Raw genomic sequence first — 15,890 nt, forward strand, 5'->3', positions numbered from 1 at the left:
TTTGGTTTTGCGAATCATTTTTATAATTGTTTGTTCATATTCGGATAGCATGATTGTACGTAATAAGATATTAAGTGTAGTACATGCTATTTTATTTAGAATGCATTCGTGACTTAAGAAAGATGTGATAAAACGAATGAATAAATAATCGACGAAATCTTTGTATAAAGGTCTTGTATAAATATCGAATGTTAAATTAAATATTTGCTTTCAAAAAAATTATAAACATTTTTAAATTATAGAAATTAATTTATCGGCAAGGCGTTTGCCACAATTTTTAATAGAATTTTACTATTTATCGTTACTATCCAAAAGAACTTGTTCAACAAAATTTGTTACTGTCTATTGTTACTATTTAAATAATTATTTTTTTATTATATATATAATATTTTAATTAAATAAATAAATTATTTTTTTAATATTTTGTATTATATTTTTTTTAACCCGCGAAAAATTTATATATATAATTACATATAAAATATGTTTATATATTTTTTCTTTCTTTTGTATAATCTCTGTTCATATGTACAAGAAAAATAATAAGAAAAATTAAACAATAATTAAAAGGATAATTTTTACATTATTATTTTTTTTTACAAAAAAGCAAAGTTTGAAAAAAATTGTTTTTATATAATTATGTATAAATATAATAATCACATATAAAATATTTTATGTAGAATTATATATAGAATATTGTATGATTTAATCGCGAATTTACTTTTTATAAAAAAAAGCATTCCAAAAGTTATTTTTTCAATTATTTTTAAATTATTCTTTTTATTATTTTATACATACAGAGATTATACGAGAGAAAGAAATATATATGGACACATTTCATATATAGTTAAATGCTTCAGTGTTATCTCAGTTTTCCAATCAATCGAGTTACTCCGATTTTGCCTTGATCGACACGTAACTTTTACTTTCAATAGTCCACCTTGATCGAGACCGAACAGCCTCGTCATGCGCAAGTCTGATGAACCCTTCGCTTCGGCCGCCGCTAGACGTCGCTGGGGACCATCAGCGTATGGATCGCGAGGAGGGTAGTTACCCTTCCCGGCGCGTGACCTAAAGGGAATACGTCCCTATAATTCTCGCGGACAGTGAAAGGCGCCGTGGCTGTCGCGGCCGCGCGCGGCATTTTCTCGTTGCCCAAAGCGAGGCTTTCTCGCCCTCGGCCGAATGCGCAGCCCATGTCGGGGCTGCTGCCAGGGGGCGCGCACCCTCACCGCACGAGAATTTGCCTCGCGATCTTTGGTCTTCTCGGCGCCGGCGGCTTTCCGTCGTAACTTAGTATAGTTACGCGCCGCAGCCTGTGATGTAGTGTCACCTTCGTGCGTGGTGAGCGACGGACGAACAGGCTCGAACGGTAAGTTGCACGGAATTGGGGTCTTTATAGTGTCTTCATCGCCGCGCCGCACCACCATCCCTCCGCGTTCGGATTAGCATATAGTTGATAGCGTCAACTGTAGCTAGTAGTAATAGCGATAATAATTCCGATCGAAGTATTTTGGCTCGTTTCAGGCTGCAATGTGTTCTTCTTTTTTTCTTTAAGCACATTTTGTGCATTATTTATGTGCAATTTCCCCGTATGAGCTGCTAGGTAGAATAACGAGCAAGCTTCATTTCGAGAAGAGAGTTATGATAGTATTCAAAGTAACAGTGTTCTTTTTTATTCATTGCACTTTCTTTCCAATAGCGCGGTAATAAAAAATATGTACTTTATATTTTATCTTTTGAAGAAAGATTGTTGTTGGTTTCTATCACGTGGATCTATTCAAGGACTCATATTTATTTGTTTACCAAGACCACTGAAAATCACATGTAATAAAATTGCGCGTTATTCAAATTTGACAATTTCACGTTTGATATATTCAAAAATATAAAGAACAAGTATTAAGTGTTCAAAAATTTCACAGTTTGCGCGATTAAATTTAACTATTATCTATATTAGACAATTATAATTATCGATTATGCACCAAGGGTAATATGTCTAATATAATATAATATCCATAATCAAATTTCGTTATACATGCGCGGGAAAAACAAATCCAGATCAAGAACGTTACGGGAAAATGCATCAGTGAGACGATGCGCTAGGATTACATAATCTCGCTTGACGCTTTTTCCTAACGAGGATCCAAAATCTTATGTTCTAACAGTAAGTCCCAAATTGCAAGTTTACTCGCGAAATCTATTTTCAATTTTAAACTATAGGATTCCACGAGTCGCGGTAACAATACATATAATTCTTAAAATTCTAATCTTAGAACGAATAGGTCTTGTAAACAAAGAATAACGAAATTACTAATAATGAGATCGATTCCTTTCAATTCTTTGTTTGTTTTATAAATAAAAAATCTTTGTTAGATAATAAGTTTATAATTTAAATATTAAGTGATCGAAATATTGAGTTAGTATAAATTCCTAAAATCTTATAATTGTTAATATTATGAGGAGAGAATATTTACTAATAATATATTTTATTTATAAAAAATTAGAAAAGAAATCACTTTTCTCAAAGTAACTTAAATAAATGTTGCCAAATATTTTCCTTCACTTCGTGATCATTTTCATAAATATATCTCTGGTGACTTGCTATTAACAGATCGAAGTTTATAGACCAAAGTTTATATAAGTAACAGTCGGTGTGTTACAACATCGCATCGGTTTGTCTACAATCGTTATGTATCTTCAATCTTGTTAGTAAGATACATTGACTCGTTAGGTACTTACGATTTGATCACCAATTAAATTTTTTTAATGGCACGATCTAAAAATCAATTCTATACTCTCTAAATTTCTTGGAGTGGCAGTATTCCCACTCCAAAAAATTTAGAGAGATCGTTATCTATCATAATTTTATAATGTTAAAAGGTCCATAAACAATATATATTGTTTTTGCTCTTTTAAAGAAATTTAAAACATATCTAAATAAACGGAAGTCGTGAAAAACAACAGGGTTTGTTTTGACACGGATTCTATATTTCCTTTCAACACGTTATACCTCATCTAATCTATCATTCTTACGTTATCCTCGAATTCTAATTTTACCAGCCGCTCAATTCTTTTTCGCACGCTACGGATTTCGTCGTAACTTTTTCGAACATTAAGCGGATTACACAAATATCTTGGCGGTCGGGGACTATGTTTTTCCGTCGCGGGATTACTTATGTAATCCAGTCTCGAGCTCTCTCGTAAACCATAAAATAAATGTTGACGTCCGTGGGAATATAAATTAAAGCGTACATATATATAAACCGTCACTTATCGATTTATGCGAACGATGACTAAAGCTATTGGAAATATTGATTTTATCCTGGCGAACAAAACAACAATATAGAAAAATATATCTGTTATAACATCTCCAATTGTCTACCATAATATTTTTAATGATGAGAGAACGATTTGACACAGTGAAAAGATTATCTAACGTGAATGCGAAACTGATATGCCGCACTGACCTTCTCGATAAATATCGTGTTACTCTCTTCATACTAATAACATCTCGACAAGTTAAGAATATATGTAATATTCAAAAACATTCGTGATCTCAAACATTCACAATCTCGAACAATAAGCTATAATAAGTTAATGCTTTTATAAAAAAAAAGTTTATAAGAGTTTTTTTAATAATCTTATAAAGCTTTCTTTTCAATTGCAATAGTTCGCAAATGTCAAGAAGGATTAATATTTGTAATTTTCAGTTGCAATGTACTGATGATAATCGGCATCGAAAATATGCTTCTCTTAATATGGAGCGTTTCTCCCAGTCGCTATTATTGCGCTTTAGTATACTCGTCGCATAAATCTCCATGTCTCGTGTGCGTCACCGACGTATATGCATACTATTTCCGCATAACTATTTCCTTCATATCTTTTATTGTAATTTTATATTGTTCGTCACATTAAAAAGTTTATATTAATGTCAGTATCACAGTGGAAACTTATCGTTATTATTAGAAAGGGCGTTGCACTCACATTAGAGATTAACGTGATAAATATTATCTATCACGATTAAATGTTATTTGTTAATAAATCGTTAACTTAAGAGCAACGAGATAAACGCCGCGGATTGCCGAAAGTGGGAAGTAATTATAAAATCGCGCAGAGTTAAGATCGGCAAAAATCGATCTCTCGCGCGGCTTCCGCGCTTCTTCCAAATTTTCTCGCGTGTAGTATAACACACGCGGCGCGGACGCGGAATCTCGCGGTGTCTAAAATCTCCGCCCACGTACACTTACGGGATGCCGTTTTAACTGACCGCATCACGTGACGAGCTATATGCTGAATGCGTACACCGCACGGCAGAAATTGAAGTGACGCGGGGCAGTCGCGAGGCATCCTCGGTCGGTCGCTGACGCATTTGTATAGCGCCTATACGGGGCGAGTTGCTTCCTCATAATCGGATTACATCCGTGGGTTGTAGTCGCGTTTATGAATGCATTTAACTAATCGGTAAGTCAAATCGCTCCTGCGCCACGAGAAAGCGATACTCCACACCGAATCGGACGTCGGATTGGAATGCTTTGACAACAGCGCGTCTCTTCACAATCCTCTAATCGCGGAATGAACTTCACCGCTTCCTCGTTAAGATGTTTCTTACAAAAATTGTCGTCGCAGTTTCGTCGGACTATATTTAACTCTAATCATGTACTTGTTGATCGTAGTTACACTTTAAGTATAACTATAATATCTATTACTATTCCTGCCCCAACCAATGATCTCTATTATCAATGATAATGTGCTCAACAATTGACCAGTGACGACAAGTTAAATCTTCTTTCAGTGGTATTCAATTGCTCGCAAAAATCTATTATATGTTAGTTAATTCTAGATATCTTTTATAACGATTCAAATGATTACTTTTATTAAATTTTATTTTGGTAAATTGTAGGTTTTGTAAAAAACTATTATTATATATATTGAGAAAAAAAATCAGATAACTGTTATCCTTTTTTATGAAATAAATCTTATTTATCGATAATGTTACAATAATCAAGATTAATTTCCCAATATGATATGTATTTTTGATACTTAAATATTTGAAAATAATTATTCCGGAATATATAGTGGATCAGCTCCTTTTTTACATCAGTTTATATAAAATATATGTTTAACATGAGATCATAAAGCAATTATAAAGTACGCTTAGAAATATTTAAGAACCAAAATAAACAAAAGATAAAAATATATCAATTTTTATTGGAAATCCTTTCACGGCAAAAAAATTCTTTGTTAAGAAAGTAATTTTACTCGAAGGGAAATAATTTGCAGAAATTAAATGTAATCTTTCGATTTATGAAATGAACTTGCTTTCTTCTGTGAGTAATCATTGACTGTAATTTTGTGAGAATGAATGAAAGTGAATGAATTAACTGATTTACTCTACAGCATGCTAACTTAATTAAATTCAATTACTAATAATAGCACACAAAACCGATTCCCATCCTTTAAGACTGCTGCACCTGTCACCAAGTCAGTACACATTTATTCTAAAGTTCTAATGAATAGAACCCCTATTTTAACACTATAAGCAATGAAATGATCGTTATTAAGCTCGATGAAAGAACTGTTACGCAATAGTTGAACCATTTATCCGATTCAATTGATATCGCGTTGCATTAGTGATCCGTTAAGTCGGCAAATGGCAGTTTTCTAAGTGTGCAAAAAAGACTTTGTCATTTAGCGACTATATTACACTTACGTCATGCATTTCGCGCATTTCTTGTTTCGGAAGAAATAATTTACAAATCGTACTTTTTGTTCTAAAGCAATATCGCAAACACACACACAGTATTACTCTCTAAAATAATACATTAGTGATAACAAAAACGACATTCTATTTAAATTTTACGTGTGTGAAATATTGTAACGTAACATCCTGTATAATATTTTAATTTTTTTAATTGGTACGGTTTATTTTAATTTCATCGAGAAAAAAATAAATTGTTTATAAATTAGAAAACAACATAACTAGCTAGGGAATATTTATTTTAATTGGCTGCTCATATACTCATATTTTAATAATTATTCTCGCCATTATATCAGACTATTTATTGAGTATCGATTATTGAGATATTATTGAGACAGTATTATATTTATTGAGTTTTTCCAGTTTGCATCGGGCAAATTTAATGGCGCGCGTCAGCGATACAGATTGAATGATTAAACGGATGGAAGAGTACTGATTGCAGGCGCTCGATGCAATTTAACCATAACGTGTATCATCTTAAACTGAATTATTATCAATATTGCAAACACCACACACAAATTACACTTTATTTTTCAAATCAGCACACTTTTTGATGCTTTTTCCCCATTTATTTTTCTTTTACATTCGCCGAAAGTAAGAATGTTTATAGCAGAAAACTGCAGCAATATTGCATTGTGTACATTAATCGTATATACGATTATTGCACATTAATTGTTGCATAACACGTTTATTACTGACCTTGACAATCAATCAATTTATGTTACTTAATCGGTATGTGACCAATCAATCGATATGTTACGAACAATTCAAAAATATTTCCGCAGAAGCATCCATCTGCAACGGCATAAATATATGCGAGACGAATTTCCCTTCTTAGTTATGGAAAGGAATCCTACCGTTGCGAGATTCGTTTATGTCCGCGCCCTCATTTCTCATGCTTCCGAAATAGCATGACACTTGTTAGGACAGTTTTGGCAAAAGGGATTCTCTTCCGACGGCCTAAAATTAGTGGTTCGACAAGGTATATCCCAGCCATATTGTCCCAAGCATAAAGCTACATAGCTCCCCCATGCACGCTGAGGAAGTAAGAATTAGTAGGACTGATTGTAATACTTAAACTGCTAACCCACGTATATGTTCAATGTACGCTTAGGCGAACATTCTTCCGTATTAACAAATCGAATAACATGGATCACTTTGTAGGTGTATTTTGTTTTTTTTATATGTTATAATTTATTATTAGAGGTTGTTATATCATTATTGTTATTATTATACTATCGTTATATTGTTATTATTTCTATTTTTATTTTTATTTTTATTAATTATATCAAAGATCTAGACTAACAATCTGCATATTATTCCTAATACTTTATTTCTTGAGGTTCTTTATATACTATATTTGCTTTCGTATATATACATATAACAACTCATGTCTTCTGCATTTCAATAAATATGTTATTATTAATGGTGTTGTTTTCAAAAGATCATGTGCACGTGCCAATAATCACATGTCCGTATTTTAGGTATTAATAGGATTTCGACGAAACAGTTACTAGAATTAACGTTCTATTATAACTTGAGTTGTATTATATCATCTAAGACACTTTCTTTGGTTTTCATTATAGGCATAAAAACCTGCAAACGGAGGAAATTGTAATCTATGCCAGCGATTGCTGAAAGTTGATTGGGACTGTAATAGGTGAGTCAGACTTGCTGTTTTACAGAATCGATAAGAAAATTTCCAATTTGAAGCAGAAGAGACACCTTTTTAAAATTTAAACGTATTACCTATATGTGCACGTTATTGATAAAGTGTCTCAAGTGTTGCTTTTATTTAAATTTGATCCAAATAACAAGCGTTTGAATAGTATATGGGATATAATTTCGCCTTAACGGGAACAGAATATGCCGCCTTTGATACGATCTGTGCGAAATTAGATAATAATTTCTTTCTTCCCGGATATTTCTGTCGCGACCGTGACCTTAGAATAGAAAACGTTTTCCCCTCGTATATAATTAGATATCTGTGTTATTATGTTATTAAGTTATTTGCACATCTCTCGGGACTCTGTAATACAGCGAAGTACCTCGTCTAACGCGACGAACTAATTAATTACCGAGTAATTTTATATATTAAGCAAATTACAATTACTTTATTATAATTTCCGTAATAATGCGAGATACGAGACACGTTTATCTATTTTTAAACGCGAAGAGGTGCACCACCGAGCGCCTCTAAACAGCGAATTTGCATTTTACGAGAATAGACTTTGTCCTCGCGCGCATTTGAGATCAATCGTCCGGTTCAACGATGCAAAACGGTCAAAGGCGTAAATAGCGAACGAGGATATCCAAGTCCCAACCTTCAGTAAGTTAACCTCAAGCTGCATTTGACCTCAATGCAATAATTAAGAGCAATCAGTTCGTAAAGAATGTGCTAAACCCGTGTGCGCGTACAACGAATTCGCAATGGTGAATTGACACTTTTTCCTTTACTGCATTGCTCCACATTTGTGCCAATTGATCAGAGGTTTAATGTACTGGACCCGATATGGGTCGATTTTTACATCTTTGCGTGTAATTTGTGTTTCCCATAATACGAGTCAAGTAAGCCGATATGTTTCAATGTCACAATAACGATTTTTATATTTATTTATGTATAATTATCTTTTATTAATTTTAATTAAATGAAAGTAACACGCGTCTATATATTAACACACGTGTGAAAACAATATAATTAACAAATTGCTTTATTAATTTTTGAAGAATAAATTAATAAGTGTCTTGCGTCATGTAAAATTATTGTGATAATTTGCATAATATTTAAAATTATATCGCTTTCATTTTTTATCGTAAATACCATAATGGCAAAGTTAATGACTACTTGTTTGTACAATTTTGCAAGATTTTATACAATTATAAATATATGCAGTTTAATAAAAATAATATATAAAATGTACAAAAAAGTTTTAGCGACACGAAGGAATCGGAAGAAACTGCGTGACCATGGAAAACTCGGAGAAAGAACATTTGCAGATGCAACCGATTGACTCTCACAGTCCTCACAAGTACGATTAAATGATATTAATAATATATGTACTGAGAATAAATCGAAACTTAAAGTTATTCCTGCATGAATATATGTATAATAGAGATATACAGACATGTAATAAATACACTATAATAAGACAGGCATATTAGTTTAAAAGGATACTTTGACTTTTTGCCAATTATTTCTCTCACATCGATGTCATTTGCAAATTTATGCGCAGGAAGAACCACGAAGTCACAGCAGTCGGTATAAATAATGCTGACGGTGTAAATAATACTGACAATGTAGATAATGCTGAAAAGATGTTCTCTTTAAGCGAAGATACGGGTGATTATGACCCTCATAAGCATCGGAATAGACCAAATCCAACTTCGTAAGTACAAATAATGACAAACAATTCAGCGATTACGTTCAAAATGAATGTCGTAATTTAAAAAGATAAATATACTGCTACCGTTTTTCGAATCTGCAATAATATTTTTGTCATGTTATATCCTGTATGACACATTTATTACAATATTCGAAATATGAAATTAAAATATGATAAACGTATAAGAATTATGAAATTACTCAAACGCATGAACACCGTTTCTCGCTATTAAATTGTTAAGACGATTAATAACAAATCAAATAATTTCATGCATTCTTCGAAATTTAATTAAGAGAAATATTAGTTTCAAATAATGTAAATATTTACAAGAAAACGACGATCACGTATATAGAATTTTTCTGGGAAATTTTCTATATAATGGTCTTGATAATTTAAAAATAAATTTTAGAATTATTAATTTGTTAATATGATTAACTTCGCGCATCCTTCGAATTTTGGCAAAGGAAAAAATTAATTTCGAAAGGAAATATTTGTAAGAGGACGAATGCATCGAACGATCACGTGCTATTTCTCTAGGAAATCTCTATAACACAAATCCTGTTAATCTGAAAATACTTTTTTTTCTTTCCTCCAGAAATTTCGAAACCCTGGTTCACTTGCTAAAGGGCAGTTTGGGCACGGGGATTTTAGCGATGCCGAATGCGTTTTGCAATAGTGGCTACCTGGTCGGTGTCATAGCTACAATTATCATAGGCGCATTGTGCACGTACTGTCTGCACATACTTGTAAAAGCTCAGTACAAATTGTGTAAACGGTTAAGAGTTCCTATATTGAGCTATCCGGACAGCATGAAATATGCTCTGGAAAAAGGTCCTCGATCCGTAAGCTGGTTTTCGCCCTATGCACCGTAAGTATCTTCCATTTTTTGTCTAGTTGACATAATTCAAGAATGCTCATTAGTGTAATGGATAGAACGGTCGCATATCTGTCGCATTCGATTATTCTAGCAAACTTTTAATGAAGAAAAATAAATAATTAAAGTTAACATATATATTTTTCTTACATATATGTATACATATCAAACATTTATAATGTCGAACTCTTCTTATCGTAACGTGTTGAATAAATAAACAAGATAAATATCTATTTTATTCAAGAGCAGATACATACAATTGTTAATCTACAGTAATAAATATAAAAGATTTAATTATAAATTGTATTTAATTCTAGAATTGTTTAAAATATCGTAAGTAACTAAAAGTTACTTGAGCTGAATGGTTCAGTTTATTTGCCCGTGGTTTATTATACGATGTATTACTGTTTATAAAATAACGGAGAATAGTAATAAACAAGTATTAGTACAATAGATATAAGGTATAAATAAGACACTACAGTTATAGATGTATTTTAGTAAAAATAACGAACACGAAAGTTTGTTCTGCCGCTGCGTTCATATAGAAGCTAAGAAAAGATATCGATCGCTAGACGAGATAAAAGTATAATTATTTCACCGAGTTTTGTGTATTAGACAAAAACATGCGCGAGTTAGATCTTAAAAATGCTATTATTTCCAGAGGACTGGTAGACGGGTTTATGATAACATATCAAATGGGAATTTGCTGCGTTTATATCGTGTTTGTGGCAACAAATATCAAACAGGTAAATCTATGTGATTGGCAATAATAAAAAAAAGTACATTTAGAGTAATCGATCATTCCTGTAACGCACACGCTGTGCGAGAAAGCACTTTGGTAAACGACGACGCACAATTTAACACGAGCCATCAGACCTACGTCTGATGGACGTGAGCCGGCGCATTTACTGTAATTTTGTTAACGAACGCAGGTGACAGACCAGTACTGGGAACCTTTGAGCGTTTCGACCCACATGCTCATTTTGTTGCTTCCGCTGATTTTGATAAACTACATTCGAAATCTGAAGTTACTGGCGCCGTTTTCCACGGTAGCAAACCTCATTACGTTCGTCGGACTCGGCATGATTCTAAAGTATATGTTTGAAGATCTACCGCCGGTCAGCAGCAGGGAGATGTTTGGTACATTAAGAAATTTTTCCCTCTATTTTGGAACAACGTTATTTGCGTTAGAAGCCGTCGGTGTGGTAAGTCTAGAAAAGATATATTCCTCTCTTATAGAGTTACGATCATCTTGCAATATAGCAATCTCCCTCGTTTCGGAGAGAGATCTTTTTGTGTAATATTGTTATATGGGAGAGCAATATGCAAAGGCCCCAGTAAATTTAATCGTTGTTGTATGTGATTGCTCGTAATCGTTATTTTTCAAAATATTCTTACAGCTTGATTTGTTTGTTAAATCTGTTTATCCCATAAAAATTTCGCCATTATTAATGATATTTAAAAGAAGAAACGCGTTTTTACGATTACGCAGATTATAGCTTTGGAGAACAATATGAAGACGCCACAAAATTTCGGAGGCAACTGTGGTGTATTGAACATAGGGATGACTGTGATTGTTCTCTTATACATAGCCATGGGTTTTTTCGGCTACATAAAATACGGACCCGAAGCCGCGGGAAGCGTCACTTTTAATCTACCAGAAGACGAAGTGTAAGTAGAACGAGATAAAATTCCAATTACCAATGAGACAAATCGAGAAATTATAACATTTGATTTCTAAATTAATTTCGCACAATTACTATCTTGATTCTATTCATTAAAATACGAATTTTTATGCGAAAGGACTTCCGAGATCCAAAATAAAGAAAAATAATTTCTCGAATCTACTCCAAATATATAATCTAGATCTAATCTAAGATAATCGAATTATTTTCTATTATTACGAACAAATTCTATTTTCTTTATTCCTTTTTATTGCAGTATGGCTCAAAGTATTAAAATAATGTTCGCAATCGCCATATTCATAACGTATGCCTTGCAAGCCTACGTGCCCGTTGAAATTTTGTGGACCACCTACTTAGATCGTCGAATACGAAACCGCAAACTTTTGTGGGAATACGTTTGTCGGACCGGTGTTACCCTAGTCACGTGTAAGTAGCGTTATTATTAAATTTTATTTAATTGATCACTTAATTAATAACATTATTAAATTAATAATAATTATTGTTAAATTTTCGAGAGTCGTTGAAAAATATTACGTAAATTAATACAAAAAATACCGAAAAGTACTTACAATGTTCAAGAGTTCAAGTGTTTAACTATATAAAACTGATAAAATTGCATGAATTAAAATTGGCCGTTCGAAGATTCTCAGGATAATCATCAGGATTTTTATCATTTTCAGTCGTTCTGGCGATCGCTATACCGAGACTCGGCCTATTTATCTCCCTCTTCGGCGCGCTCTGCCTATCCGCCCTCGGCATCGCTTTTCCAGCGATTATTGAGATATGCGTGCTGTGGCCGGAGAACGATTTCGGTCCCCTCAAAGTCATACTAATCAAGAACATCCTCCTGATCTTTTTCGGGCTGCTGGGTCTCGTGGTGGGGACCTACGTCAGCATCGTGGACATAGTGAACTCCTTCAAGTGAACACATAATCAAACGCGCGCGAATATTTTCCGAAACAGAGAGACGTATACGTAGCGTGCGAACGAGCTTTGACGATGACGGTGTCGAGCACGTCGAAAAGTAAACTAGCTCTCAAGCTCGTCTCTCTCTCTTTTTCTGCCTCTCTGTCTTTCTTTCACCGCCATGAATTTACTTAGATTTTATGTAGGTAATTAAAACAAAAAAAAAATAGACGCGATAGCTTGTCGAAGAGCACTCGAAATCTCGCGACAACAACCTCCGGTCGCAAATGATCGGGTGGTTCGATCTGTGATGAAATCTCTCCTAAGCATCGATAATGTATCGGAAGACGTCATCTCGCGCGGTCGTTGTTAAAGATTTTTATTACTCACTTTAGAAAAATGCATATTCTTATGCGTTCAACCGGACCGGTGCGTACACATACGATATATGCGTACATTGCAAATATGTACATATATCGTATACTCACTGTATACGAACGGTCCACTCAGTATACATAAAAATGTCACGTCTAAAGCTGGTTTTATATACATAAAATACACATTAGTATACGGATATCAAGTAGGTATTCGTGAAGAATTTTCCAATTAGACAATTATTCGTAAAATATTTGAGCTTAAGCTTTTTATCTCGGTGATACGAGTACTTAGAGACACGGCTGGCATTCATCGTTTTTTTTTTGTAAGATGGATGTCGCAATAATCGATACTTGAATGACGTAAATTCTTCAGGAATTGGAAATTTTTTAATAAACGTTTATATTACAAATTTTATAAGACAGCGATTTTAGTGAATAAAGCAGAAAAATATTGTCAAATTATGTTATCAACATTATTATTAATAAAATTTTGAGACAAAAATTTCAGTAAAATTAGATATTTTGTTTTATTTCTTTTCAATGTGCTATATTAGGTTTCCTTGACGGTCACTCTATTATAGAGACAGTTATTCTGTTACTAACTTTTTTATTTTAGATGTCTCTCTACAGCGATATCCTAGTCTTAGAAAGTAATAATCAGAATGGTTCTTCGTCACGTTTTCCGTTTTGTTTTATATTTTACCAATACCTAATCAAAATACATGATTAAACATATATAACGCGGAAAAATTATCATCAATAATGATTATTGCGATATCCTAATTGTGGGAAATGTCTAAATATTTTATTGTCGATAGGAAACATTTCAATTTCATGAAATTTCTATGATATTCAACCGTTTTAGAGTTCCTTTTAGTTCCAAAATGTGGAGTGCTAATCAATGTAACGAAATCTGATTTTTAAATCTTCTGATTCTAAATATGAAAGTTCTTATATTTGACTTCAGAAGATTTGTTCCTAAGCTTATAGATTTCTCTTCGAAAAAAGAGATATTGGCAATTGAAGAATTGCATCTTCGTGCAATTGACTGAAAAGAGAAAAGAAATACTGTTTCAGCAATACGTGACCCAATGTTGAAATATTAAAAATAAAAGTACACATGAAAGTTACAGATCAAGAATAAGTCATTATTATACTGTACATTCGTTCATGCATACATGCGTTCCATTTTCTACCGTCGAAATTGTAATAATTGCTCTTTAGATGCTCTTTATGCATGCTGCAGGGTAAATAAAAATATACTTTTAGGAATTAAGCGTAAAAATGCATGTAAAAGTGGATTGTTATCCACGATTATCAAAATTACCTTGAACTACATTTATTATACGAATCTTTTATAAATTTATAATTTTTATGGGTAGATAAAGGTATACTATATAAAAAATCCATAAACATGTTAGAACAACAATTAGAAAATTAAAGTAATTCAATGTTATATATTTTTAAATATATGTTTAACTCGAGTGTTCCGCTACGAAGGTGATGAGATCTTTATGTCGTGCTTTATCTCCATTACGTTTTGCTTAATTTTGCTTAATAGATCATCGTGTGATCATGTTTTATTTTATACGAGATTGAATATTTTTTTCACAAATGTTGGACAGACATTTGAGATTTATTTCTGTCTTTGATGCGCAATACTCATATACATATAATAAATATCTTATTTTTACCTATTTATAGATAAAGTGATTCACGTAACTTGTGCATTTTAAATAATCTCTGCTATCTTAAATAGGAAAAAATTAAAGTTATAAGATTTTGTGTTTTTGCGGATCACTCGTAATGTATTGATAATATTTTCATTGTGCATAAAAACCAAGTATAAAGGAAATTTGAAGAGCAACTTGATTTTTTTTAAACTATAATTTTTCTTACCTAATATGATTCTTCTAATCTTTCTGCATAAAAGTATGAAGATAAAATTATCAAAAGATCAATACAATATATTTTATACTTTATATTAAAGTATTAAAAAAATATTAATTTCAAATTACGAAATCAAGTTGTTCTTAAAAATTCTTTCATGTCTTCATGCGCAACGAAATTATTTTTCTACTATATTACCAGCCCCTCCTTAAAACCTTATAAGTTTAATTTTTTCTGTCGTTTAAAATAGAAAGATATTTAATATGCATAAGTTAAGTGGACCATCTTATATAATATTATTTTACTCTCTTTGCTCATATTTACATGGAAATGGGAATCCAAATAAAAACAACTGTTTAAAATGTCAATCAACGTAATATTAGACTGAAAAAATATCACTACGCTATAATCGCAAATGTAAAGCATTTCTTAGGCTGACAATGAGAAAGTAATATTGCAATCTGAAAGTATCCTCCAAAAACGAGGTTATTGTTGACTATCAATGACTATTAATACGTTACATTGTTGAATAGTGTCTAATTACAAACACACACACACACACACACACACAAATTGTGTTATCTAAGCAAATTTTAAATTAATCGTAAGCCAGAAAGAAACATGAAATCTTGTTAGAAATAAAAATTATATTGATATTTTTAATAAAAGTGTCACGCAAGACGGTAATGGCTGAATATTAACTTTCATGCACATCACGAGTATTACAAACACATCAGTAAAAACACATTGCCTTCCTCCGATACTTGTTATCAAGATAGTAGCAATAGGACGATTTGAAATCAGAATAGAAATAAGGAAAAACATCAGTAGTGAAATTCGTAGAAGTGATAATACTATTGTGCTAATAGATGCGACGCAAGCTATAGATTAGTAACGATCTCACAGAAGAGTAACACAAATGTAAAATACATTAAACATCTAAATACACCGTTTTATACGTGAAAGAAAATGGTACGAAATCTCTTATGTGTTCTTAATACCTGAATCACTAGTCTTCAA

The 15,890-nt window shown here is 32.5% G+C and overlaps 1 protein-coding gene across 4 annotated transcripts; it reads left to right on the top strand.

The window, feature by feature from the left end:
• Positions 1–1,058: 1,058 nt before the first annotated feature.
• On the top strand, positions 1,059–15,840 carry LOC143900095 (proton-coupled amino acid transporter-like protein acs). 4 transcript variants are annotated; one of them, XM_077411073.1, is made up of 10 exons: positions 1,059–1,369; positions 7,342–7,415; positions 8,690–8,784; positions 8,989–9,141; positions 9,734–10,006; positions 10,674–10,758; positions 10,945–11,217; positions 11,505–11,683; positions 11,954–12,123; positions 12,378–15,840. In XM_077411073.1, the coding sequence occupies exons 3-10, from the start codon at positions 8,723–8,725 to the stop codon at positions 12,620–12,622; spliced, it is 1,440 nt and encodes a 479-aa protein (XP_077267199.1). In that variant the 5' UTR covers positions 1,059–1,369; positions 7,342–7,415; positions 8,690–8,722; the 3' UTR covers positions 12,623–15,840. The 4 variants fall into 4 exon arrangements, with proteins under 4 accessions (XP_077267199.1, XP_077267196.1, XP_077267195.1 ...); XM_077411070.1 differs by having other exon boundaries at positions 1,060–1,369; positions 8,684–8,784; XM_077411069.1 differs by lacking the exon at positions 1,059–1,369 and adding an exon at positions 4,308–4,458 and having other exon boundaries at positions 8,684–8,784.
• The last annotated feature ends 50 nt before the right edge of the window (positions 15,841–15,890 follow it).

This window comes from Temnothorax americanus, unplaced genomic scaffold (assembly GCF_048541705.1).
Source record: "Temnothorax americanus isolate GAGA-0224 unplaced genomic scaffold, ASM4854170v1 Scaffold3, whole genome shotgun sequence".
Classification (NCBI taxonomy): Eukaryota; Metazoa; Arthropoda; class Insecta; order Hymenoptera; family Formicidae; genus Temnothorax; species Temnothorax americanus.